Genomic DNA, 27717 nt, shown 5'->3' with positions numbered 1-27717 from the left:
CTTGGTCCATATTCTGGCAAAACTTCTTCAGAATTTAGCCAAGCAGACTGAAGGAGGCTCAGTGACAGGTGAGAGCATCTGAATAGCTTTCTTTTTTTAAAGTACCATTTTAAAGAAATCAAACACAAGATTATACCCCATATGGCTCAACTTTGAGAGCATACAATGAAAAACCACACTCATGAAAAGTTCAGTGCACTGTGGCAGTGATCGCACAGGAAAGATTCATGACATCTGACTGAGGTTAAAGGCACAGCTTCGAAGTATCTCTAACCTGAGCTACAAATGATGATATGAAGGCACAACAGTGGGTCTTTATTTTTTTTTTTTTTTTAAACTATGCCTTGTTTTTGTTCATCAGGATTCACTCTTTTCATCCACTTCAAGGAGTTCATCAAGGAATTCCACAACTTCACCCTAAGAGAGATTAAAAGATAGCAGGACACATGTTAATTACTTACAGTGGAATGGATGGAAAAGGCTTTACATTTTATCCTAGAACTAGGTTGTAGCTGAAGTTGTCAAGAACAGACTGATTTTATATAGCACCTTTCGTTTGCTCAAGATAGTGCAAAGAGCCTTCAAAAGTAATGAGATAGCCTATTTAAGTGTAGAGCACATGGCTGCAGCAAGGACTCCATAGTTATGTGCAAGATTTTACAAACTCAGGACCCTGAGTAGTCCACTGACACATCCAGATTAGTTTACTCATTAAGGTCCTGATTGAGCAAAATACTAAAGCATAAAACTTAATTTTAAGTATGAGTAATTCCACTGACTTCAACAGAACTACTCACATGACTAAAGTTAGGCATATGCTTAATAGTTTTTGGAAAGATGGGTAGTTAGTTTTACAGTTATATCAACCTTTGGACTTTAGAAAAAAACTCAGATCTTGGCAGAGGTAACAAATTTCAAAAGCCTAGTGGAATTAGAAGCTCTGCCAACCAAACCGCTTGGGTTCAGAAAGGTTACAAAACCCTCCACGCTAAATCATTGATTAGAATACTATACGGTCTTGTTTTTCATTTAACATATGTTGTTTTGACACTTGGTCTATAATTACAGCAAAATATAGACCTTATCAGAAGAAAATATTACAGTTCACAGCAAGTTTTCATACTCAGTTTTTTGTAGTGCAACACACCTGGGATACGTCTACACAGCCGCGGAGAGGGTGCTTCCCAGCACAGGCGGACAGTCAGGCGCTAGCTCTGCTCAAGCTAGCATGCTAAAAATAGCAGTGAAAGCAGTGTAACACGGGGGGTGGTTTGGACCAGCTTCCTGAGCGGGTGTTCAAGGGGTCCAGGTGAGTTTATACTCAGGTGGCTACTCTAAGCTGCTGCTGGACCGCTATTTTTAGCGCACTTCCTTGAACAGAGCTAGTCTGTCTGTCTCTACCTGCACTGGAAAGCATCCTCCCAGCAGCAGTGCAGACACACGCTAAGGAAACCCAGATTAAAAATGCAGCAGAATGTACTTTAAGGTTGCATTAAAATATCCATTAAATTAAGACAGATGCATCAAGGATTCTCATATGCTGCTCCTCCTCCCCTACTTCTCTTGCCTAGTTTTCCACCACTGACCTTTGTTCCTGCACTACCTACTCTTCTTTTTACCTACCTTCATTCTAGAGCTGCTCCAAAATTGGAATTTCTGTTAGGTGGGAAATTCCAACTTTTTTCTAGGAAAAAAATATTCCTAATCAGAATGAAAAAGTTAAAATTTCCCATAAAATTAAATTTCCAATAAATAAATAAAAATATAATTTGGGACAATTAAAACAATTTGATTTTGACTTATTTAAAATTTTAAATACAAAATCAAAAAATAAAATAACTTTCTAAACAAAATGTTGTTTTGAAATGAAAAATCCAAACACTTTGTTCTGATCAGGTTGAAACATTTAGTTTCGATTTCCACCCTTTCCCCCCCCAAAATGAAATTTTGTTGAAAGTTACACATTCCTGTGGAACATGGTGGTTTTGATTAATGACATTTTCCAACAGAAAAACAATGCACTGGAAAAATTCTGACCAGCTGTGCCTTGTTCTCGGTTTTTAAAAATCAGAATTTGTAAGCTTTGTTTTCAACACATTTATTTGAATTCTCCTCTCTCTTTTTTGTACTCCCATTCTTTGTCCACTATGTTCATTTTCTAGGTTGTCACATGTAAACTGCAAACTGTTTGGGGCAGGGACTGGTTTTCCTTCTCTCTGTGAAGTATCATGCTAAATTATGGTACTACAAAATAATAGTTTAAAACTTTAACTAGATTTTAACCAAGTTTCTGTCTGGGAATTTATTCATCGGGCATACAGCACACCCAAGTTTATTTCTGCAGTTTCTGAGCCTGGATATTGCTGCAATCTTCCGTACAGATGGGAAAAGGGTATTATATCCTCTGCGGTCAGCGAAAGGAATTTAAAGCAGAGAGAGGCTCTGTTTATTTTTAATGCAATAGTCACTGTGGCCAGGATTAAAAAAAAATAATATCAAGTTCTTCAGAAGTGTGAATTAGTAAGGACAAAAAAAACCCCTCCAAAAGTGGGATGACAGCTGGCTGGAATAACTGCTGCTCCTATTCCCAAATTCACAGTTCCTTCTTACAGCTTTGTTGGAGTTTAAGCAAACTGTGAAGTGGTTTCAGCAGCTTCTGAAGAATGACTGTTTATTTTGCGTTTCGCTCACTTGAAACATATAAGTGTCCAAGTCAATAAAGGTGCAAGAAACAAACATCGCCAGTTCTTTTATATTCTCTATTTGTCTTTCTGTAGGCAAGCAGTTTGGGGTTATGGAAAAGGGTATTAAAAACATCTCTGCATAGCAAGGAACTGGTTATTCTTTGTTAAAAATAATAATTTGCACTTCTGTAGAGCCTACCATTTGTGGACCTCAAGATACTTTATAAATGTGAATGAATAAAGCCCCACAACACCCTTATGGGGTGAGTATTATCATCCTCGATATGAAAACTGAGGCACAGAGAAGTTAAGGCCCAAATTTTCAAGTATAGGCACCCAAATTTAGAGGCTATCTTGAGGGGCTGATTTTCTGCAGCTCCCATTGCCTTTGATTGGGATTTTGGGTATTCAGCACTTCTGAAAATCATGCTCTAGGGGTGTCCCTGATCTAACTGAGACTGCTTTTTCTATGGCTCAATATTACATTTTAATAAAATGCTAAAACAGGACGACAAAAGGAAATTTTTATCTTTTCAGTAAATCTGCAAAGAAAGGGAACCTTTAAAAGGTAGGTTATTTTGGGCGGAAGGAGGTGGGGGGGCGGGACATAAAAGTCTGACAGCATTATTTCCAATGAGAGCCTAGTTCAGAGTGAAGAGACAGTGATCGTCACTACTATGATTTTAATAACTCAGCCTCCGCTACCCCCGAGAAATAAATCCTGACTACATATATTATATTGCATTTCTAGAATTTTGCTCACACACTCGCCATTAATGCAGTACACTCCAAAGACATTGATGGCCCAAACAAAGTTTAGCCCTTGTCCTTTGTACTTGAAAGTCTGCCAATCTCATGTAAAAATGAGTATTACTTAAACCTGAAAAAAGGGATGAAATAAATTTGACTAAAATCCCAAATTATCTGAAGTCTCTTTTCACAGACTCTGAATATCCAAGAAAAAGCAACAACTAAAAAAAAAACAGCCAACAAAAAAAGACATTTTATCCCCCCATTATGCTAATGCAAATCCATAGGCTCTAACAGAGTTAAAGGGCTGGAATGGAGAACAAGATTTGGCCCAACATGTAAAAATACATACCCAGAAAAATCTGCTGCAGTGCAATAGAAGACTGGTTTAATTTTTCTTTTGAGAAAGCAGCAACTCTAGATTATGTCTGAAGAAGACTAAAAGCTGTACTTAAACTCTTTGTCTGCCCCACCCTCATAATGTAAAATATTTATATGTTGTGCATATTATGGTCTGTGGATTGCATCCACATTAAAAGTCTATCTAGGCTACAATGGTATGTCAGAAGATTTAATTAGATTGTCATGTTAAAGCTATGAATAGACAGATCACTATCCTTGTCCCATTAGCACCCTCATGACAGGGCATCATCCCTTTGTTGGGAATGCAGAGCTGAAATAAAAAGGCATTTTAAATTACTGAGGTCAGCAAATACTTCACAGGTGTTAATTCCTGGGAAAGTTGCTTGTCAACAGAGCTCTAATAGCTTCCTACTGGCCTGGAGTCCAAGGGCCTGGATGCAGCAAAATATTTAATACCTGCAGCAAGATGCTGGATGCCCTCAATTCCCAATGCTCTCTATGCCTTCTGGATACTAATAGAACATAAATAATAATAGTAAGACAATAAATGTAATGACACCCTTAGTCAGGTTGTCTGTGAGCCTCTACTGATTCAGCTAAAAGGATTAAGCCCATTGATGCAGAGGCAACAGCAAACTCATAAACCTCTGTCTGTAGTCTACCCACTTTGTAGTGGGGACAAAGTCACACTGTATTAATGTGGGTTACACAAATATGGTGCTTAAATAAACAAACATGTTATCCAGATTCCTAATCAACTGCTAAATGGTAGAATAAAAGACTGAGGAAATATTGGGGCCACACCACATATCTTGACAGTACCAAACAGACAAGTTGTCCATGAAATTCTCAAAATGGGAAATGTGAGTAGTTGGCTTTTAAATAAACCTCATTGCTTAGTGTCTCTGCACAATCTAATCCAATTTGATGAGACTTACTGGCATGATAAGTGCGGCCAGTGTTTAAAACAAATAAAAATAAAAAAAGATACAGATCCCTTTGGTTTCAGAGTGGTAGTCGTGTTAGTGTGTAGAAGCAAAAAGAACGAGGAGTACTTGTGGCACCTTAGAGACTAATAAATTTATTTGGGCATAAGTTTTTGTGGGCTAAAACCCAGAATCTGCAAAGGATAGGGTAACACACTGGGTTTGAAGTTTTACCCCATGTCCATGTGTCACTGCTGTCCATTTCCAATACAATAATATTAAATATTACACATACAACACAAGGAGAGAAAGAAATAAAATACAACCTTTTAGGAGAAACAGCCAGCTATTAAAATGAACAGGATAGAGAAAAAAAACCAACAAAAAACTGTCAATATGGCTGTCACAGTCCATTTGGGGCTGATGGTCCAGCACTTTGGCCAGTACAGTGCACTTAAACATTGTAATAGTGACCATTAGCACTTTTATCCCCCCACCCACCCTCTTGCAGGCCCATTAGGCACACAGGGCAGATGCTTTTCCTTTGGCTGCCAAAAATGAACACCAGCTTCTGCATGGCAAATATTAGTCACCCTTTTATGTTACTGCCTCTAAATATAATCTGCTTTAACATTTCTGATTGTGGACCGGAAAGACTCTGGGGAAAATAACTTTTCTGTAATAACCCATACTTTCCATACAGATCATTGACAACATTTTGTACAGGAATTTCATACAGACTGTCATGAAGCCTGTTTGGTTGCACAGCACTATCACAGAACATTAAAATAATGCATTAGTATGATTCGGCAAAATGGCCGATGTTGGTATGGTGGGTCCCACGCTTTTCTTGGCGGGCTGGTGGAGTGGGGCTAGGATGCCACCCCTTGCCCCTGCTCTTGGGGTGCCAAGGGCCCCACTAGTGGCCTGGGAAGGTGGTAGAGGAGGGAAGCGGGGAAGGGGTCTGGGTTTGCTCCTTACTCTGAGCCTCAGCCCCTCTCAACCCCTGTGGGTTTCTTACCCTCTTCCCCCTTGGGTAGGGTTACCCTCGGTCCTTGATGCTGCGGGAGGGAGTCTCCCTGCCCTGCTGGGGCAGGGTCTCCCTTCCTCCAGTTCTCTGGTCTTTCAATTCTCGGCAACACACCTCCCAACTCTAGTCCTCTCTCCTTCCTCGCACCATCCTGTCTGCCTGAAGCAGGGTTTTTTTATTAGGTTCCTGACAGGGCCTTAATTGACTACAGGTGCTCCAATTACAGGTGCTCCCACTGGGGTGCGGCCGAGGCCGCTCCAGCCCTCCCGGTCCAACCCAGCACGGTTGGGGTCCCGCTGGCCCGCCATGGCCCCACCATTTGGCTGACCTGGCGCAGCCAGCTGTGGGGGTTAATGGTTAAGGTCCGGTTAACGGTAAGCCTAATGCTTACCGGTTAACCTTTTACATCCCTAGTTTAGGGACACTCCCTTGGATATGGCTTACAGAGCACAGACAACAAATTAATGCTGCTTTAATCAGTATTAGCTTCCACTGATAAATAAACACACATAAAAATAATCAACAAAAAAATCCCCAGCACGTTTCTTAATGGAGCAAGCCACATAGTTTTTCCTGATGTAACAACATAGCCTATCTTGATGCAAAATCCTAGTGGAGACAAGGTCAATCCAGGGCAGGGGGTATAGGGTTAACCTTGATTGCTTTTTCTGTGATGTAGCTAATCTGTATCTTGTCTCCACTAGGATTTTACATTGGGATAGCTCTCAGTGTAAACATCCTCCCCCCCCCCTTTTTTTTTTTGCATTGAAAGCAGTGTTTGTAACACTCCCCCCACATTACGCAGTGGGAGGGACTACCATGGTACATCATATCTCTGGCTGAATACTGCAAGAACATTGCTTGCAAACATTGATTCAAATTCCAAAAGCTTAATCAATTAGACCATGTTCATGCTCATTCTAGTCACTATTTACAAACATTCACAAGTGTTTTTTTGTACAAATACCTGGAGAAAGACTGCTCTTCATATGTATTTGCAAACAAACAAGTAATTCCTATTCTTTTTAAAAAATTGTCACCCAAACAGGGAGTAGAAACAATACTGTGCGACTTCCATGACCAACTGCACACCAATAACAGTGACTAGTACACAGTCAAAGCGAACAGGTGGCATTTAAACAACACATTAGTCTGCACAAACTTTTGAACAACTAGAAATAACAAGTAAGCTTATAAAAACTCAAAGTCTGTTTGCTAACAATTTGCAAACAGAAATTTGTTTTGGCTAAACTGAGATTATTATTTGCAGGTAATAATTTGACCGATGCTGTGCCATCTCTCCTGCACGCAGCAGCCACATTTGGTCAGTATTTGCAATTGTTCTCCTTTGCACCACACACAGAGGAAGTTTGTATTTGAACCTCAGCCATTTTATTTATTTATTTTTCTATACGAATAGAAAGAGTGGGACAAAAAAAGTCAAAGCCGCCAACAATTTTTCCATCTACTGATTTGGTACCAAAAAAAGACATGTTATACGATCATCTCAGCCAAATACTTGCGGATGTTGCACAATTTACAATGGCCAAGTAAAAATATCCCTAACCCCCCCACCTCCAACAAAACACAGAATTATGGGTCAGATCCTCAGCAGTTGTAAATTAGTGTAGCTCCATTAGAGTCAGAGCTACACCAGATTATTCCAGCTAAAGGGTAATGTGCTGTAATGACAATGTAAAGCAACTTTTCACTTTGCTATTTTAAAGCTGTGTAATTTGAATGTTAGGGTTTAGATTTACTTTGTCCTCTAAGGATCCCTCCTGCACAGGATATTCATTACATGTCTGAACACAAATCAAGATACAGAGTAATTCATGTGCCAACACTGCTCTTTAGGAATCTCTCTTCAGGAATGACAACACTGCATAATGTATTTGTATCTGTATTGTGGAAAACTCAATAATGATACATAATAAGTAATCTTTTTTAAAGGAAAGGAAGTACTTTGTAGCAAGTTGGTGTTAATATTTTCTGTCACTCCAAGTACATAAAATATTTGAAACAGAGGTTTTCATTTCCTTGTGGAAAAGCATTAAAAAAGTAACAAGAACGAGGCAGTATTTCTTGTAGTGACATATGCAAAAATTATTAATGCATATTCAGGCCTCTAACTATTGCACTATATTGTTAAATGAAACAACACGTTCGCACTTGCTTTACTACTAGGATTTAAAAAGATGTGCTTTGTTTTGGACAGGAGAGCACTGCAGAATCTAAATAAAGAGCTAAACGATTTGAGAGAAAGAGCACCACCCATCTAGGAAGAGACCTACACCCTATTAATCCTTTTGGCTGGGAATCATTCACTCAAGGACTGATGAAGTGGTTTTCTTCTGAGGTTACAGTTTAGGGTTGGTGGCTTATAGCTCACTATAAAGACAGCAAGCTTGGTCCAGTACACTTCACAGAGATATGGTCCATGTCATAAGACACTTGCAGTTGAAACAGATGGACAAGAGCAAAAGGAAGATTCTCTCCCCCGGCTCAATTTTTAATATAACAAATTTTCCTCTAATACATCCCTATTTAATGTTGTCTTCTACTTTACAATGTTTGTATAGAATAAACTGTCCTGTCTGTCAATTCTGGGTGAAGACGTTTTTGAACTTTCCCAGGCTGCTTGTTTCCAAGTTCTCTTTTGTTAGGACTTCCTCACTCCCATCCCAGCCATCCTTAATCAGGTGGGCAAGACATGGAGCACCACAGGCCTTGCATTTGTCCTGACCAGATATTTTCTTTAAAAACAGACTGTTTGCAAACAAACTCTTTGGCCTGGATCCTCCCAGAGACCTGTGCACAGAGGGGACTCCCCACATGCAAATCAACTCCTCCTGGCATGGAAGGTGGGTTCAGTCACCTGTACTGCACCATCTCTCTTCCTCTAGACCTTGCAAGGGCAGCCTCTTTACCCAGAATCTGTGTAGGGGGAGAAGTGGTGACTGGAGGGGTTGGGAGAAAACATAACCCTCCCCCTGACAAGCAGAAATGCTGTTTAATCTTTGCCATATTATCCCTTCTGGGGACCTCAGAAGCAGCAGTGGCCAGGGAGAGCTCCTGGTAGCCAGGGACATAAGGGGTAAACCAGTAGAGGCCAGAACCAATGCAAAGGCACATGGACTCCATGTGGATGGCCTTGGTCCCCTGTAGGTTCCTCAAGAACTGTAAGGGAAAAAACTGCAGAGTTTCCCAGTCAACCTGGAAGGAGGGGAGTGATGCCCCATATTGTACAATGAGGATGTATTTATTTATTTGGGGATACCAGGGGAAGATATTTTTAAGTGATCTTCAGAGATCACATGGCCCTTGATAATGCTGGTTTTTACCCAAAATGTAATGCCCGCTCAGAGTTTAAACTAAGATCCTACTGCACCTGCCAACAAAGATTGGCCTGACCACGTTCTGCAGAACCCAAATGCAACTAGAAAAAGGTCATTCGCTGGTTTTGGATTCATAGGTGCCAGGGCCAGAAGGGACCATTTTGATCATCTAGTATAGCACAGGCAATAGAACATCCCCAAAGTAAGCTCCTAGAGCAAATCTTTTAGAAAAACATCCAATCTTGATTTAAAAATTGCCAGTGATGAAGAATCCAAGATGACCCTTGATAAGTTGTTCCAATGGTTAATTACCTTACTGTTAAAAATGTACCCATTATTTCCAGTCTGAATTTGTCTAGTTCAACTTCCAGCCACAGGATCATGTTATATCTTTCTCTCCTACATTGACACGCCCATTATTGACTATTGTTCCCCATGTTGGTACATAGAATCTGTGATCAAGTCTTAACTTTTTCTTTAAGATAAATAGATTGAGCTCCTCAAGTCTATCACTATAAGGCATGTTTTATAATTCTTCAATCATTCTCCTGGCTCTTCTCTGAAACCACTCCAATTTATCGGTGTCCCTCTTGAACTGTGGGCACCAGAACTGTACACAGTGCCAAATACAGAGGGGTAAAATAACCTACCTACCTACTCGAGATTCCCGTTTATGCATCCTGGGGTCGCATTAGCCCTTTTGGCCATAGTGTCACATGTTCAGCTGATTATCCACTATGACCCTCAAATCTTTTTCAGAGTCCGGCTTCCCAGGAGTCCCCCATCCTGTAATATGACCTACATTCTTTGTTCCCAAATGTATACATTTACGGATATCAAAACACCATTTGCTTCTGCCAGCTTCTCAAGAGATCCATATCCCTCTGAATCAGTGACCCCTCCTCTATGTTATTTACCTCTCCCACAATTTTTGGGTCACCTGACAAACTTTATCAGTGATTATTTTTATGTTTTCTTCTGGACATTGATAAAAATGTTAAATAGTGTAGGGCTGATCCCTATTGGACCCCACTAGAAATGCACCTGCTTGATGAGGATTCCCTATTTATAATTACATTTTGAAAACTATCAACCAGTAATCCATTTACTGTGTGCCACGTTAATTTTATATTGTTCTAGTTTTTTAATCAAAATGTTGTGCGATAAAAGTCAAATGGCTTTCAGAAGTCTCAGTATATTAAATCAACACTTGCCTTTATCAACCAAACTTGCAATCTCAGATTTCAAATTAGTTTGACAAGATGCATTTTCCATAAACCCATATTGATGGACATTAATTATATTACCCTTCTTTAATTCTTAATCAATCGATTCCCATATTAGCTGCTCCATTATCCTGCCCAAGGTCAATGTCAGACTGACACGCCTATAATTACCAGGGTCTACCCTCTTTAAATACTGGCACAATATTAGCATTTTTCCAGTCTTCTGGAACTTCCCCAATGTCGAAGACTTATTGAAAATCAACATTAATGATCCAGCGAGCTCCTCAGTCAGCTCTTTTAAAACCCTTGGATGCAAGTTATATGGACCTGCTGATTTTAAAATGTCTAAATTTACTGGTTGCTGTTCAACATCTTCCTGAATGGAAAGAGTGTTACCATCATCAGTCATATGACTGCATCATCTATTTTTTCCCCAAATAGTAAACAAATATTAATATAACTCGCAGATACAGACAGACATCATCTTCCTCTCCAAGTGCAAACAGATGGACATCATACCAAATGGACTGAAGGTAAAAAAATCCATTGCATTCGACATACTACACCGACTATGGTGAGAGACCGTGCCACACACTTTTTTACAAAAATCTGTTGGTCTTTAAGGTGCCACCGGACTCCTTGTTGGTTTTGTAAATATTTATTGAACTCTTCTGCCTTTTCTGCATTATTATTGATAATTCTACCATTTCCATCTAGCAATGGCCAATACTACTATGTGGATTCTTTTTGTTCCTGATATACTTTAAAAACTCCTCCTTATTGTCTTTTACTCTGCTGGCCATAGATTTCTCCTTGTGTCCTTTTGCATCCATTATCAATTTTCTATAACTCCTACCTTGTTTTATATTCATTACTATCAACTTCCCCTTTCTTCAATTTTTTTAAATAGCTGCCTTCACTTCTCTTCTAAACAAGGCTGGTTTTCTAATATGGCCTTCTTCCTTTATTGGGGATTTTTGAGCATCTAGTAAAGTGCTCTTAATCAATTTCCAATTATCACTCACATTTTTCTGCTCATATTCTTCCTCCCAGCTGATTTACCTCACACTTGTTTATCCAGTTTTGTGAAATTGGCCCTTTTAAAGCATGAAGTTTTAGGGGGAAATGTAATGAATATATTACATTACTGAACGAATTCAAGGAATAACAGTCAACAGCTATTCACTCCCATTTATTCTATGTACCGTGCCCAGCACTATAGTTTGTCTCTATAATCTCTGTTCTAAAAACACATGTTGAAGGTCATCACAGTGGAATGTTTCCCCACATTCTTCATTACCCTTCCTTTCAGTTATAACAGCAGATGCAAAGTGAGAAAAAAATTACAAAAGAAATGTATTCTTATGTCTAACATTAAACTTCATGGGCTAATATTTTACAAGTCAACTGGGGAACATAAAAAGTGCCCAAATGTTTGCAATCTCTGAGAAAACCAAAAACACTCTATGGATACATGGGAAAAAAAACATTTCAAAAGGTATTAACCAAGCAAGATCTCTAAACCTTACCTAAACTTAACCCTATAGAGAGCCTTACCAAGAACACATCACAGAGTTAGATCACAAAAGACATCTTCTGGGGGGGGGGGGTGTCTTTTCAAACTTTCTAGAGTCTAATCTTGGAATGGAGCTTTACTTCTAGTACAGGTTTAGGTCGCTCATATAGGTGGCATTGCTTCTAAGATGTAAAATATGTATCCGTTCCTTTGTGTCACACACAGTCAAAAATCACAAGGTAACAATTTCATTTTATAAAATGGTACACCTTCCCTCCATTTTCAGTTCTAACTAGGGCACAGCCTAACAGTGGTCATTGCAAGGAATATTTATCCTAGTCCTAGGCCAAATGTTATTTTGATGCCACCAATGGGCCGTTCCCTAACTTTAACAGAAAATTAAAAAAAACAAACCCTTTCTGCCTGAAAGGTATTTTCTTTAAACACATGATTTATACTTTAATTCCAGCGGTGGGGAAGAAAAAAATTGGTCTCTCAGCAATTTAGCCATTTTTCCTGCACTGATGAAAATACATAAATAATTTCAGACCTCACAGTAATCAATTATGTATCATTTGTTCATGAATTTTAAGCAATTAAGAACTAAGACGATGACCAAAATTTAATGTTGTAATAAGAATTAGCAAAGATAACAGGACTATCTGCTGAAGAAGAGTTAAATTTTTTAAAGTGGTTATTTCTAGACAAAAATTAGAATAATAGTCTTTTAATCTACTTAAAACTAGATTTAAAAATTAAGAAAATTTCAAGTTTAGATATATAAGCACCACTTTTGTGCCCCCTGGTGCTCCTGTTTTGCAGAGCAGACGATCTTATAAAGTCATTTTTGTTTGCTGAACACATATAACTTCTACATTTGTGTCAACAGTGCTACTGTCCCATATTATTTAAAAAGGCACATATATACACTAGATTTTCTGGGTTTTTTTCTATTTTCACTTATCAAAGAACACTGTGATAATCTAGATAATTATTTTCTTTACAAAAGAGCATTTTGTCATATTCTATACATGCCACAGGATTATATTTATGATACCTTATAAATATGTCACATATCACATTTATTTTAGTGTCACTAATGGTATATGTTACTATACCCTCAGCTCTCAAAAACTCACCTCATCATCATCCATTATATGCTGCTTTGCAAATTCATACATTTCCGTCTGAAGTGTGGTTATGTTATAATATCGAACTGCTTCCTATCAGAACAACAACAAAATTTCCAGATTATTTTTTAGGCCAATAAGACATTGTGAACACATTTCTGAATTTCTCCCAAGGCATCAGATATCACCTGTGACTATTCTAGCAAACCCAGTTCCAAACTCAGCACTATTCTGGGTCAATTTCAAGACTGCCTCATATTTGCGAAAGGAAGATGGAAGTAACGAATAAACAAATACGCTAAGCAGAATATCTAATATTTTCAGTGAATCCTTCCAATTGTGTCATCCTTTTGAATCTTCTTGATGTCTTAAAAATTAGCCAATTTGAGACTAAATGAACGAGATCCCAAAGTAAGCAGCTATAGGGTCAAACCATACCTGGCCTTAGTGTATGTGTTCATGAAGAGGCACAAAGTGAGTGGTTAGTGTGCTTGATGGAGCCCAGGTCTCCTTCCACACCATTCTATGGAGTTGGCCAGCCATGGAGTGAGATGCATGCTGACAGTGGCTCTGGAGCACTTTTTATAGTGGGTGTGCTGAAAGCCAGCTAATGAAGCTGCAAACCATGTGTGTTCAAAAGCAATGTGAAAAAGCACAATTCCCGCTCATACCACACGGGTGCAGCACAGCTCGGGGATTCTCAAGAATCACAAAATAATGCTAGATTTCAGAGTAGCAGCCGTGTTAGTCTGTATTCGCAAAAAGAATAGGAATACTTGTGGCACCTTAGAGACTAACAAATTTATTTGAGCATAAGCTTTCGTGGGCTACCGCCCACTTCTTCAGATGCATAGAATGGAACATATAGTAAGGAGATATATATACATACAGAACATGAAAAGGTGGAAGTAGTCATATCAACTCTAGGAGGCTAATTAAGTAAGATGAGCTATAATCAACAGGAGAAAAAAAAAACTTTTGTAGTGATAATCAAGATGGCCCATTTCAGACAGTTGACAAGAGGTGTGAGGATACTTAACATGGGGAAATAGATTCAATCTGTGTAATGACTCAGCCATTCCCAGTCTCTATTCAAGCCTAAATTAATGGTATCTAGTTTGCATAGAGTTTCAGTTCAGCAGTTTCTCATTGGAGTCTGTTTTTGAAGCTTTTCTGTTGCAAAATTGCCACCTTTAAGTCTCTAACTGAGTGACCAGAGAGGTTGAAGTGTTCTCCTACTGGTTTTTGAGAGGTTATGCTCAAATAAATGTGTTAGTCTCTAAGGTGCCACAAGTACTCCTGTTTTTTGTTTTGTTTTTTTAAATAATGCTAGCTTTGTTCTGACAGCACCAGTAAACTTTTCACGGTGAAACCTGGGGGTGCTGCAGCACCTGCCGCACCCCTAGTTCCTGTGCCTATGCATGTTGAGATATAGTGCATTGCCCTCTACCCAGAGTGGTGGCTGAACATCACAATTTATCTTATAGTAAACAGTTGCTATGTTTGGTGGTATTACCACCATCTGCAATGTTTGTCCCATATAACTCTTTCGGGGAGGGTAACAGGAGAAAGGACTCCTCCTCTTTCACAAGGGTGTCCAAAGCATAGCGTACGGTTAAAATGCAGCCCCTGGCCAACTTAACCCTGTGTAACTGCTAGGGGAATGCAAAGCAGGTCAACTGTGGGATTTTCTGCTGGGCAACTCAAACAACAAGCAATTTCTAATCATTTTTGGAGGATCAAAGTATAAGCACAATGTAGTTGTATGCATTTAAAATAGTACATAAACATACAGGTGATGCAGGCTTTGAGCTCCTGGAAAGTAGTCAATGAATCCTACAGTGTCAAAGTATGGGTGTCTGTGCTTCTTTCTCTGCATTCCACATCCCAAATGTATTTGCAGGTGGCTAATTTCTTAGAAATTTTACATTTATGGCCATTACATAAGTCACTCCCTATGGATCTCGCAGCCATGTTGAAGACCAATGTTGAAATTCACTTCTACTTTGAAAGGGGACTACATAAAAATGGCACCGTCTCACACACCAGATCTGTTCCCTGTGTGAGCTCAGACTCATATCTGCTGGCTGTCGAGACAATGAGATTTTACTGCATTTTGCTCCTGTTAGCCCTGCAAAGCCAGCACAGTTCAGGGCTTGTCTTAACTACAAAGTTAAGTCAAAGAATAACTCGCGTGTTGCTCCAATTCAAGTCTCATCCACACACAAAACCCTTAAACTCGAGTAGTCGTGCTTTTAACTTGAGTTTGTTGACCTGAGAGGGGATATAGGCTCAAAGTTCAAGTGAACACAACTTGTCAGCTACTAACATGATCACTCTACAGTGTGGATTCAGGCTAGTGTCATTTGAATGCTGCTTGTCCTCCAATGCCTTCCCACAATTCTCCCCTAAGTGCCCAGAAAGGACAGACAAATTCTCCTACAATTCACGGAGCGGTTCAGGTTATTGCAGTATTAAGAATCATATGACATGCACCTACACGTCTAAGTGCCACACATGAATGAGTGCGGCCCCAGTGTGGATACAGCATCTTGAGTGTTATTTCACAGTGTGGCTGCTCTCACTCCAGCTAGGCTAACCCAAATTAACTGTGCAATGAAGACAGACCCTAAGTGAGTGTGAGCCAGATTCTATTCTGGATCATCCATCATCAACAGAAATGTTAACTAAATTCCAGTCAGTTACACATGTGCAAACCCACTGAAGCTGATGGGGTTGTGCATGTGTCACTAATGACATATTTTGCCTGCAGAACCATAGTACTGGCAAGAAGGCACGAGAAAGAACCAAGCTTCATTCTTGGTTCCCAGGCTGAGTTTGCAGAGCAAGCAGTTTACAAGTAAAAAAGAGAAAAAAAAAAGGTTTTTTTTACTTGTAAACTTGGAACATTGGATCTGGAAGTCAAGCTGAAGCTAACAACACAGAGCCCCATTATACCATTTTTACAGAGTCACTTTTCAAAGTATAGCCACACTTTATCTTGGTTCCTTGCTAAACTGGTTTATAACATGGCTTGGCCGGCATGTTTGGAAGAAAGCCATGTTAAAAGGTTTTTCAGAAGGCATTCTAGGTTAGGTGGCTAGGTGTAATACAGCATAGGTATATCCCAGCCATCCTGGCTAGAAAACTGCTTTCTCAAAAACCTTTTTAATGTGGTTGTTCCTGTCCACAGCAACCAAATGTGTTCTGAAATCGTTTGTGGAAAATGGTGTAAATATGGTTATTAAACATAGCTACATTCCAGTGCTTACAGAACTTAGAAAAAAACCAGGCAGCCTTCATGACCTGGGAGTGATCTGTTGACAAACAGTAAGTGACCAACAAGAGTCCCAATGCTATTGTGGTGCCACTTAGATCTAGAGACTTCCAGACTTCAGTGACTGGTTAAGGGGTGAGGGATAGCTCAGTGGTTTGAGCATTGGCCTGCTAAACCCAGGGTTGTGAGTTCAATCCTTGAGGGGGCCACTTGGGGATCTGGGGCAAAATCAGTACTTGGTCCTGCTAGTGAAGGCAGGGGGGCTGGACTCAATGACCTTTCAAGGTCCCTTCCAGTTCATAGGATCTTCATTAATTAAAATTAATTAGGTAGCCCTTGCAGGCAGATAAAATAAACAAGTGTAGATAAGGTGGTAAACAGGCATGTTTGATATCTCAGGGAATTAATGTGTGCATCAGCATACTCCAGCAGAGAGGGAAGAATTGTAAAATCCCTTCTCTACACATGTAGGACAACACACTATACAGATATTTTCCACAACTCTCCAATTCTAGTAAGTGAATTGTGTTTGACAAAAAAACCTTTAAACAATCCTTCTCTGCCATAACTTCCACGCTGTTGGATTCAGGGGTAATATTAGGGGACATCTTGCAAGCAATTTACCCACTCAACTTACTGGCCTGGGTTGGAAATCTTCCTCTGTGAGTCCCCATTTGTCTTTATGGTATTGATAGTAGACCATGTTCTGTTTCATCACTTCATCTTTCTGGTCGAAGAGCATGTAGCTAGCAACACAAGGGGCTGCATTCTTCATGTCATTCACTGAATTAATAAAACAAACATAAGCCTGCAGAGAAGGTAAATGAGCAACAGCCCACATTTCCCTTTACTATCCAAACTCAGGAAATTCAGGTGACAACAGGCGCAGTATTCCTCCTAAATTCTTCCCTCTTAACTGTATAAAATAAATAACCCCCCAGCAAGGACATACTTAAAAAACAAAAACAAAACAAAAATCCCCATCCTGGCCTACTCTGAAAAGCTTGGACAGAACATTACCTGGCTACAACTTTGCTCAAGTAACAGGATGAATGATGTGTACTACTCAGAGGTTATTTCATAAGGTGACAATATGCCAGACATGCTCCAAAGAGCCCACTTCTTAACTGTGGAGATTGTTTGAAAGATCTGCAATTCTCTCACCATAAAAATGCAAGAGATAATCTTATAAAAAACAAAAAACATAACCAAAAACTCTTCCTTGCATTCCAACAACCAGGGCAGTATTGGCCCAGTTCGGTCATCTTCCCCCATTCTGTGACATTTTTTATGGTAAAACTGAGTTAAGAGGGTGAGGGAAAAGCAAACAGGGAGGTGGATAATCAAATAGCACACACAAGAGGCACAAAAGACCCCAACCCAAGCCTGAATTTTACCCTCTGATAGGAGTCAGCAGGAGCTAGGCATGCATCCAAAGGCAGAATTTGGCTCTTAAAATGCAGGTCTACACCTAAAAAGAGACTAAAATTCTCAGTGATCTTCTTATCAAATGTGTTCCTTCTAACTGCCAGCCCTTCAACCTCAATGTGGTCTTGGAAAGTCAAGCCAGAGTCTTTCCTTTTGCCATGGGGTATGTACCCCCATACAGATAAGGAATGGATTAATGGGGGCCTGAGAAGCCAATTATACTACCTGGTTGCACCTGAAGATGGGCCTGGCTTAATTAAAGATGAAGCTCAGCTGGGGAAGGAGCTAGTCACGGTGACTATAAAGAGAGGAAGCACATTTTATAAGGAGACTGTCATCCTTTTCTTGGTATTAGAAAATGGAGAGATCAGCAAGATCACAGATGAAGGCCAAGGGAAGAGTTGGCCCAGCACCTTCTCTCCTGAGTAGCAAAGTCTAGCAAGAGGCCAGGAAAAATACATAGCAGACATCGGGCTGGCATACGCTCTGGTGAAGAGGCCTGATAATAAGGCAGGATCTGAACTTTCACAGAGAGCCCTGCAAGGTATCCCACTGAGGAGCAAAGAGGGATGGAAAGTCACACCTGAAGAGGGCAGAAGTTGGTTTAAGTTGGTACTCTTAGCTTGGGGATTTTGTTGGGGGATTCTGGGGTGGGAGAGAGTCCTGGCCCTGAGAGAAGGGTAAATGTGGAGAAGCCTGCTGACAGGCTATGGCAGGAAGAAGTCCAATGAGGCAGCAGCAAGGAATCTGATAGAGCAGACCTTGGTTGCTGGTTACAGCGTCCCTGGAATGAAACTCAGTGTAGTGGGAAGGCCTGGGTTCCTCTACTAGCTTCTGGGGAGGGTAATGAGAGGCCCCTGACCACCCCAAGAGAAGGGTGGTGAGGACTACAGGGGCCCATTGGGGGCAAAGCCCTTTTGTAAGGATGCTAGACTTTTTCCATTGGACTTTGTTTGTTACTCTGAAAATGGTGGAACTAAAGCATAACCTGGCCGGAGGGCTGTCACAAGAAGAGGTAGACTACTACAAGGCCAGAGTGGCTGTCGGCAATAAGCGCTAGAGGTGGTGTCTGCTGTGCCACGTTCAGCCATGAACGGGTGCACAGTAAGTCAACCCTTCTACACCTTTTCACATATCCACAGCAATAAAAGTTCAGCTGGTCAAATTAGGCTTTTGTTACACCTGCCTTCAGAGGGCTGCAAAGGTGTAATTGATTGGAAATTAGTAAACAATTATTTTCTGAACAAGGAACAGAACCTAGCTCTGTCTCTCAGCTGTATTGTCTCTGCAGAAGTTTAAAAAGTTTAGGGAAAAAAGCAGGGAAAATTCTTCTAATCACTGCAGTCAGCAGATGTGATTCTGAATACATGCAAGAAGCAGATCTGCTGAGAAAGCAGGGGCAATGTTTACAAAGTCACTTTTAAGAGTACAACTGCACTTTAATAACTGAGGGGTGTTCACAGAGCCAGCCAAAGACAAATGAAAAAATATCATAGAAAGTCTGCAAGGAAGCTTCCATACACAACTGTAGCCATATCAGCAGTTCCCATACCAAGTACACCCTATGAATACCTCGGTTGCCAAAACCCCTTTATAAGAATTATCACTCCTGAGAGAGTTTGCAATAATAGGTTCCCTCTTGATGCATGTCCCCAGTTCTAGTCAGATGAATGAGGTCCTACTATGAAAAGAAACAAATGTATGAAACAGTTTGCAGTCCTTTGTGACGGAAAAAATACTACTTGTAAAATTAATTTTCAATGGTTTGCATTATATTTGATGCACTGCCTCTAGGTCATAATTTCTCTTCTTCCTAGCTGAAACAGTTGGACGTCCTTGTATAACAAAAAAGGTCCCTAGTGGAGACAAGTGCTGAGAAGGACCAGTAGATTGTACCAACAGGAGATAAAGGAATGCAGCAGAATGTGACAAATAAAATCACGCTTATTCTGTAATTGTCTAAGATGCAAGTCTTCGTTTCTCTAATAGAAACCTGATTAGAGACCATTAACAGCCAAGCACCTCCTACAACTTCTGTCACTTCAGTGGCAGTTGAGGGGGGCTCAGCACTTGTCAGGATCAGGCCATAAAATGCTTTTGTCCCATATCACTTTCATATGGGGGCTATTCACCTCTCCTCACATATGTTTGTCTCCCATAGATATCAACAGCACTTACACATGCCCAGAGAGAAAGGAAACTAGACATCTTAGACTTTTAGGTCCAAAATAGATTAACTGCAATTTCAAGATGCTATAAATAAAATATTCTAAACCATTGTCACTAGAGGTGAAGGGCACTGAAGGAGGCTTGCCAGCACCATCCCAAGCTTATTTAAAAAACACAACACACTACTTACATTTATAATAGGCAAACTGTAAGTAATGGTACATGGTTGCCACAAACTTCTCCACAACAAAGCCTCCTATGACCGGCGTCAGGTTGATTTCACACTGCAGTTTGCATTCAAGGACTTCAATGTAGTGATCTAAAGGAAAACAGAGATAGAACTGGATAGAACACAGTTAGCTGTTTCAGAACTACTCCTGCAGCCAGCTCCCCTATACACTATGGCTCCATACTGCTCCCCTGGGTCGTAGGCACCAAGGTCCTGCCTGATGTTCAGAGATCCTTAGCCCTCACAATTCCAGCTGAAGTCAATGAGAAGTGTTAATGCTCAGCACTTCTGGAAATCAGGCCCCAGTGACTTCAGACCAAAAGTTTCAGTCACAGTAAACAGCTACGTTATGTTTTACAGACACCTAAAGGCAGCCTTTGTTGACACATTTTATATACAGTGATATTTCTATCTATTAAATGATTGAAATGGAGTACTGCTGTATTTCTACCTGTGACCTTAATAGAGATTTTTTTTAAGTAGTTGATACCTTTGCAGTCTTATTTAATTGTTTTGTCACAAAATAAAAGCTGATACTACTGGATATTGTCGTGCCAAGGAGAAAGGTAAAAGGTATTCTAAAACAATCTTACAGATTGTAGCTTTTTGCCTTTCTCCGGTATTTGGTCTCAAAAAAATAGATGCAAATATAACTTATTCACAGAATGTCTTTCATCCTATAAAGATCCTAAATTCAAGTTCACAAACTCATTTACAAACCACCCAACAGCTCAAAACAGGCTAGAACCAGAAGTAATAAATAATTTTGAGATATACTTCTTACAGGCCTTTTAAAGGATCTCAAAGTCCTGAACATTAATAACTCTTTAAAACTCAACACCCAGGTAAAGTAGATATTGGCGCTTCAGTTCCTTTGTCAACAAAATGGAACTGACAGGTAATGCACTGAGTCATCAACAGAGACAGTAAAAGATCAAGAACTCAGCCCCTCCATTCCTTTTCTCTATCTACTAAGCCCCCTTTCCTCCTAGAAGTGAAGACTACTGTATCCATTGAAAATGCAGGGTGAACATGGGAAGGCAGAACGTAATTACCCAATCGGAAATTGTTTAGGACATCAGGGCTTATCACTCCTACTTTCACAAAAGATATGGAATCTCTGAACGCAGCAATTAGCAATTTGGTGTTATGTCTTATCTAAATAACATGAGGCAAACAGCAAAAGTATTTCTGGGACTGATATCTGTATACAAGTATTATCCATAATTCAGGACCCTCAAATATAAAAGTGTTACTAATAAAATTAGGAACCCATTTCCCCATACTTGCAGTCAATTATAATTCAATTTAAAAAAAAGTTATCTTCACTGGTGGTGCTGAGACATTTCAGGATACAAGGTCAAGCTAGCCGTCCTTTAGGCAATTTAGAAATTCTGCTGCATTTCTAGTGCTGTGTTACCAGACACCTACCTTTGGAAAGAAGTGTCTCTGCAACCCCTTTACTGAGGTTGACATAGCTCTGGGGATGATACTTATTGTCATTGTTACTGAGGAGCAAGGAAAACTTACACATGCCATTTTGATAACACAAAAACTGTGGCTTTTCTAATTATATCCTTTGCGATGCAGCATTTAAATTTTTTTAAAAGTTATATAAGGAAAAATATTCCTCCTCAAACCACAGTGCATATCTCTACTGCAGAGCATGCAACAGAGATTCACAATACAGGCTGGAGAGGAGAAATTTGCCAGGTCAAATTTTGAGGCTGTGATGCTGTCTAGTAGGTTGCCAGCTCAAATCAGAGCCAAAGGCCAATTCACTTGTTAGCTGAGTTGAAAGGGAATGTTAATGGCATTGTCTTCACTTATCTATAAACCGGTTGACGCATTACATTATGTATGCCCCTGTAATTAAATAACCCCGGATTAAAGTGTGTGTGTATTCAGGTGTTAGAACTTCATGAATGCTAATGAATGATAGACACTTGTATTGTTTCACTTATCTATCCTTATTATAATATAATGGCAGGCAACGGCATTATTATATCACGGTATGGCTTTGTCTACACTTAAAACTTTTGTCAATCGGGGTGGGGAAAAATACACCCCTGACCAACATAAATTTCACTGACAAAAGTGCTGGTGTGGACAGCACTAACGTTAGCAGGAGAGGCTCTCCTGCCAACATAGTTAATGCCACTCATTGGGGGTGGTTTAATTAAAGAGCGGCTACATGGGAGACCTTACAGTGGCATTGCTTTAGCGGTACAGCTGTGCTGCTGTCAGGTCCGTAGTATAGACATAGCCTAACTAAATTACTTGTGAATGCCAGGAAATAGAATGCTGACTTGAACACAATGACCCTTGCTTTGAATAATGGAAATTCACAGGCTCAATCTGCAATTGCTACTCATCAAAACCCATTTGGGTGAAGAACTGTTCAGATGGTCTTCTGTGAGGAGGATCTATAAATACTGGTTTGAGGGAATGATACTGTATCTCTGGACTGATGGATTCTGACAGGGTGGAATACTGAATGACTGGACAGAGATTCTCAGGCTTACCCAAAGTTATTTTGGGTAAGCCTGAGAGACGTATAGAAAATTAGCAGATTACTACATCTCTGCTATCACTTTGAATTTACAAACTTGGATTCACCTATTAATGTATTTTATCTGCTTTAACCTCTCAATAACTCTAATTTCTTTTCCATAGCTAATAAATCTTTAGTTAGTTTACTAGAGAAATTGGCTGTTGGTGTTGTCTTTGGTGTGAGATCCAGAGTATCCATTGACCTGAGGTAAGTAACGAACCCATTGGGGTTGGAAATAACCTAAAGTGACATGCCGCTGCTTCCGGGAGCCGCTTGAGGTAAGTGTAGCCCAGAGCCTACAACTCTGAGCCTCCCCCCACGCCCCAACTCCCTGCCCCAGCCCTGGTCCCCTCCTGCCTTCTAAATCCCTTGATCCCAGCCCGGAGCACTCTCCTGCACCCCAAACCCCTCATCCCCAATCCCACCCCAGAGCCCGCACCCCACCTGCCCCAGCCTGGAGCCCCCTCCCACATCCTGAACTCATTTCTGGCCCCAGCCAGAGCCCTCACCCCCTCCTGCACCCCAACCCCAATTTTGTGAGTATTCATGGCCTGCCATACAATTTCTATTCCCAGATGTGGCCCTTGGGCCAAAAAGTTTGCCCATCCCTGTCCTAGAGCTAAGGTGCTGCCGAACACCAACCTGCTACTGAAAGATAAAAATCTTTAAAATCTTTGATCTCCCGGGAGCCTTCACAGGCTGCAAGGCAGTCATCATAGGCTTTGAAGAAATCGGGAAGTGCCAGCTCCATATCAGAGATGGAGGTCCTCCAGTTATCCCCATTGTATGCCCTCACAGCCCTGACAAAGAGAGTCTGAAAAACAAGCAGGAGTGAGAAGCAGCAGTTTTTAATCTGTGGAAAAAGTAGTGGCACTATGGGCTCCAGTGAATAAAAATAAAATGTTGAATTATGGGGATTCAAATACAATGAATGCCATTTATTTCTCAATCTTAATACAACCTCATTTACTTAAGTATCACGTGGGAATAAGTAAGTAAATTTAGATAATCAAGAGAGATTTCAAGGTATTTACTAGAGAGTGGGGGACATGATCCTATTTCAGATAGCTGATAGATAAGTTTGTGGAAGAGAGATTTCAGTGTGACCCTGAGCCACAATCAAATTTTAAAAATATATTTTTTCAACAAGGTCCAAATGACCTAATGAGAGTTCTAGGATATGTCTACACTGCAAAGAAAAACCTGCGTCACTGTGTCTCAGAGCCCAGGTCAACTGACTCCTACTTGCAGGGCTCAGGCTTCAGGGCTAAAAACATCAGTATGGAGTTCCTGCTTGGGCTGGAACTTGGACTCTGAAACCTGGAAAGGGGGGGAGGGTCTTGGAGCCCCAGCTTCAGCCCAAGCGGGACCATCTACACTGCTGTTTTTAGGCCCGCAACCCATGCCCAAATCAATTGACCTCGGCTCTGAGACTCGGTGCTGTGGGTTTTCTTTGCAGCGTAGATGTATTTCCTAGTTGTTTTAGGCCTTGATCCTGCACTTACATACCTGAATAACTTTGCATACTTGCCTAGTCCTGTTGATTTCATTACTCGCATGCACAAAATTAAATGGTGGTTAAATCTTAGCAGGATCTGGCCCTCAGCTTGGACACTATTATATAAAGGCTGCTTTGACTTCATCGTTTACTATAAACTAGCTGGATGACATACCTACAGGCATAAAGTTCCAGGTCAAAAGGAGTAAGCTTTCAAATCAGTGTGCTAGTGTTGTAGCTATATTTACTGTAATGAGGAGAGGGTACAAGAGAGCGATCTTGAGATGAGTTTTAAGAAGGGATTTGACAGAGGAGAGAGAAGATTGTTGGCAGATGGAAAAAAGGAGACTGCCCCAAGCACAAAGGGTAATGTAACAGGATGTGAGAAACAGAAGGTAGCAAACAGGTGATTGAGAAGCTGAGAAGGAATGGGATGGAAAATAGGGATAGAGTTCAGAGCAAGATTATAAGAAGAATGAGAACCTTGAATCTAATGCATTGAGAGAGAAAGTCAATGGAGGTATTCAAGGAGAGCAGACTGCAGGTAGAGAACTTACCTCATATGGCTTTGTCTCCAAGTCTTTAATATGTTCCTCGGCATCAGGCATGCTCTTGTAATAAGCCATATTCCTCTGCATCATCTCGTCATTTGGGTGCTTCAGCAGAAATGTATGAGCTGCTGCAATGGCTTTTGGAAAGTTATTAGCCTAAACAAGAATACACTTAATGGAAAAGCTGCTTTTTTAAGTTATCTGATTTTTGCCAGCAAACTTTCCTTCCATGTCATTGTACACATTTATTTCCACTTTGCAGAATCAATGAATGACCTCTGGAGACTTTTCACTACAGCGCCAGAATCAGCAAGTTCATATAACTGTCCGGCTACGAGAACCAGAGGGTAGATTTAGTGGTGAACATTGAACGAAAAGATTTATTTATTTATTTAAATAAAGAGAACTGAATTCAACTCTGAAATAAGCAGAATAAAACACACATTAAACATTTTCTTTGCAGGTCTGAAGAGGAATCGTCCCCAATGTTCTTTTTCAACAAAACTATGTGGTGTGGAGTTACACTATTAAATAAAAAAAAGTGACTGATTCCTGGCATAAACTGCAGAAAAAAAAAAGTGTATTTACCATGAATTCACACACTAAGTGTTGCAAGGCACTAGGACATACCATATTGCTCAATTACAATAAATCACTCCACTGTTTGACTGCCTAAAAGCCACGTACTGCAGATCGTTAGATTTCTGGATGCCATTTTGAAATTCAAGTATTACATTTGCTCTGGTGTCTTACTTTTTATTTCTTAACCACTGATAATCTGCTCTACAATCTACTGTACAAGACCCAGAAAAAGCACTGTCTGTGAGCTAAGGAGTTTACAATCTAAAAAAACTGCAATAAGGTGCTACATTTTGGGACATAAAGAATTTTATCAGACACCCACTATGCAGAGAACAAATGATAGTGGCGTGAAAGGAGGGCAATTAGTGAGGTCACAGCTCCAGTGGGTCCGTTCTGCCACTCAAAAGCATTCCCAAGCATCAGCAGAGTAAAATTGACATGATTCTGGTTAGTTTTACTGCTACTAACACAGTTCTGAACTGTTCATTTTGTCTTAATGTTTACCACCTATTGTTACAAATAACAGCTATGATTATTATAAATCAAAAAGACCAGCAATTTTTATTTTTTTCCCCTCCCAATTCATAGAACGGTCAATGCACAAAATTTACAGTTTCCTTTGCATAGGGCCCAATCCTGCACCACCTTTGTGCATAAATGGCTGATGAATTGGGCTCAGTCTGCCAGCTTCCTCTGCTGTTTATGTAATCATTCACACAGCAACAGGGGACAAATATATATATAAAAACACCTGGGAAAATGCTGTTATAAAACCACAACAATTGGATGGTGGACGGATAGGCCAATACTCTACCTGGTCATTTATTTAATTGACCTGATTTCAAACTGACATTGTCCCTTTGAGCCACATTAGAGATATTTAGCAAAGTATGCATTTGGTACCCAGAACTATTTACACGCCAACTTAGCTGGAGGGGGAGAGGGTAGCAGGAGGGAGGGGAAGGGAACCATCTGACATTTCTGGAAGTGCTAAACCATTTTCTCCCCATGCTATGATAAGCTAAGATTCTGGCCAACACAATCCAGTGGGCTCTTCACAATGTCTGAAATAGCTTATGCAAATATACTTATGAACAAAAAACTCAAAACAAACATGCACAAAACCCCAACATTTTGCTTATAGAAGGAAAAATTTCATTCCCACTGGCTAAATCAAGAGGAGAAAGGGCACAAAATTGCCAATCCCACCCTTAAGTATAGCCTGGCTGCTGTGAAGCTATAACTGTCAAGGAACTGGAATGTTGCCAATAGCATTTACTAGTCTTCTCCACATATTATATCTGTAATCAGGCCAGACATAGCAAAGGCCAAGAATAACTCAGCTGCACTTTCGTCAAATGTCCAGTTCTGCTTCCTGTCTTGTGCTTTATTCTTCAAACCTGTTTGCTGGTTAGGTTGATATTTATTTCTCTTCTGCTTAGTCCATGATTTATTTGTAATCTCAGTGTGTTACATTTAAAAAAAAAAAAAAGTTGTATACATATTGAAGAAAGTAAACTCGGCAGAAATGAGAAAGACAAACCTGACCCTTCAAAGGAGCAAATGCAGGAATAAGAATATCTGCTCCCAAGATCTGAGACGTGGCAAAGTTTCTCTTCTACACTCACATGAGTAAATACTAAGTCACCTGAAAAATTTCATCCAAAGTTTCCCCTGACAGCGGTGTTATGGAGAAAATAAATGACAAACATTCCTTCCTTAACAAAACCCGTCAGCCAAGAAACGGTTTGTGGGGCCTGCAGTGATTTATAGCTGCAAGATACCTAGAATGCAGAAGCCACATAAAGCTCTTAAATCTGATGATTGAATCAAATTGCAAATTATAATATATTCTGCAAATGATCTCTCATATATTTTTGTTGTTGCTTGAGTTAAGGCACTGTCGTGTTTGCTAGGAATTTTTACTGAATACTTTACGCATAAACATTTTATGTATCAGGCATGCTTCCTATCGTGATCATAAGTACTTTGTAAAGACTGCATGCTCTGTAAAGGGAACAGGTGGTGAAGACAGGTGGTGGGGACGGGAGGATAAATTAGGGCTGGTATGGTCAGGTATATATTGGTTTGGGAATTAGGAGAGTGAATATGAGTTGAGGGTACAGTTACTGCCCATTCATTTTTAAAGAGATGTATTTGGTACCTCATGTCCTGCAACTTGTATCTAATAAGGAGTTACTGATCTACATGGTAATTTTTGTTTGTTTGTATTAGGTGTGAATTTAAATCAACCTAGTTATGTCGAAATAACTCCCCACCCCTTTGTGAACACTCTTATTCTTGCATAAGCGTTTTTTTTCCTGTTTATTTCATGACAACTGGGAAGATTTCTGGTTTAGATTATGTTACTTCACAAGGGGTTTAGCTTATACTAGAAGAAGCCACTCTTATAATGGAATAAGGCCTGGTCTACACTAGGACTTTAATTCGGATTTAGCTGCCTTA

The 27717-nt window shown here is 40.1% G+C and overlaps 1 protein-coding gene across 1 annotated transcript; it reads right to left on the bottom strand.

The window, feature by feature from the left end:
- Nucleotides 1–324: 324 nt before the first annotated feature.
- Nucleotides 325–24821, bottom strand: CRTAP (cartilage associated protein). Its single transcript, XM_026663547.1, has 6 exons — nucleotides 24676–24821; nucleotides 23263–23434; nucleotides 20028–20156; nucleotides 16878–17023; nucleotides 12973–13056; nucleotides 325–417 (listed from the first exon to the last, which is right to left on the bottom strand). The coding sequence occupies exons 1-6, from the start codon at nucleotides 24757–24759 to the stop codon at nucleotides 358–360; spliced, it is 675 nt and encodes a 224-aa protein (XP_026519332.1). The 5' UTR covers nucleotides 24760–24821; the 3' UTR covers nucleotides 325–357.
- Between the last annotated feature and the right edge of the window lie 2896 nt (nucleotides 24822–27717).

The sequence above is a fragment of the Terrapene carolina genome, unplaced genomic scaffold, assembly GCF_002925995.2.
Source record: "Terrapene carolina triunguis isolate 2854851 unplaced genomic scaffold, T_m_triunguis-2.0 Scaffold33723, whole genome shotgun sequence".
Classification (NCBI taxonomy): Eukaryota; Metazoa; Chordata; order Testudines; family Emydidae; genus Terrapene; species Terrapene triunguis.
This window is presented reverse-complemented; position numbering and strand designations above follow the sequence as displayed.

What these genes read in the sequence shown, in the direction of transcription:
- CRTAP (XM_026663547.1), bottom strand. Translation starts at nt 24,759, where the DNA reads ATGATGCAGAGGAATATGGCTTATTACAAGAGCATGCCTGATGCCGAG. An exon ending in TGGAGACAAAGCCATATGAG is followed by an intron (nt 23,435 to 24,675) that starts GTAAGTTCTCTA and finishes CTTGTTTTTCAG; the next exon opens with ACTCTCTTTGTCAGGGCTGT. An exon ending in AAGATTTCCAACCCAGGCCA is followed by an intron (nt 13,057 to 16,877) that starts GTAAGTTGAGTG and finishes TTGTTCTGATAG; the next exon opens with GAAGCAGTTCGATATTATAA.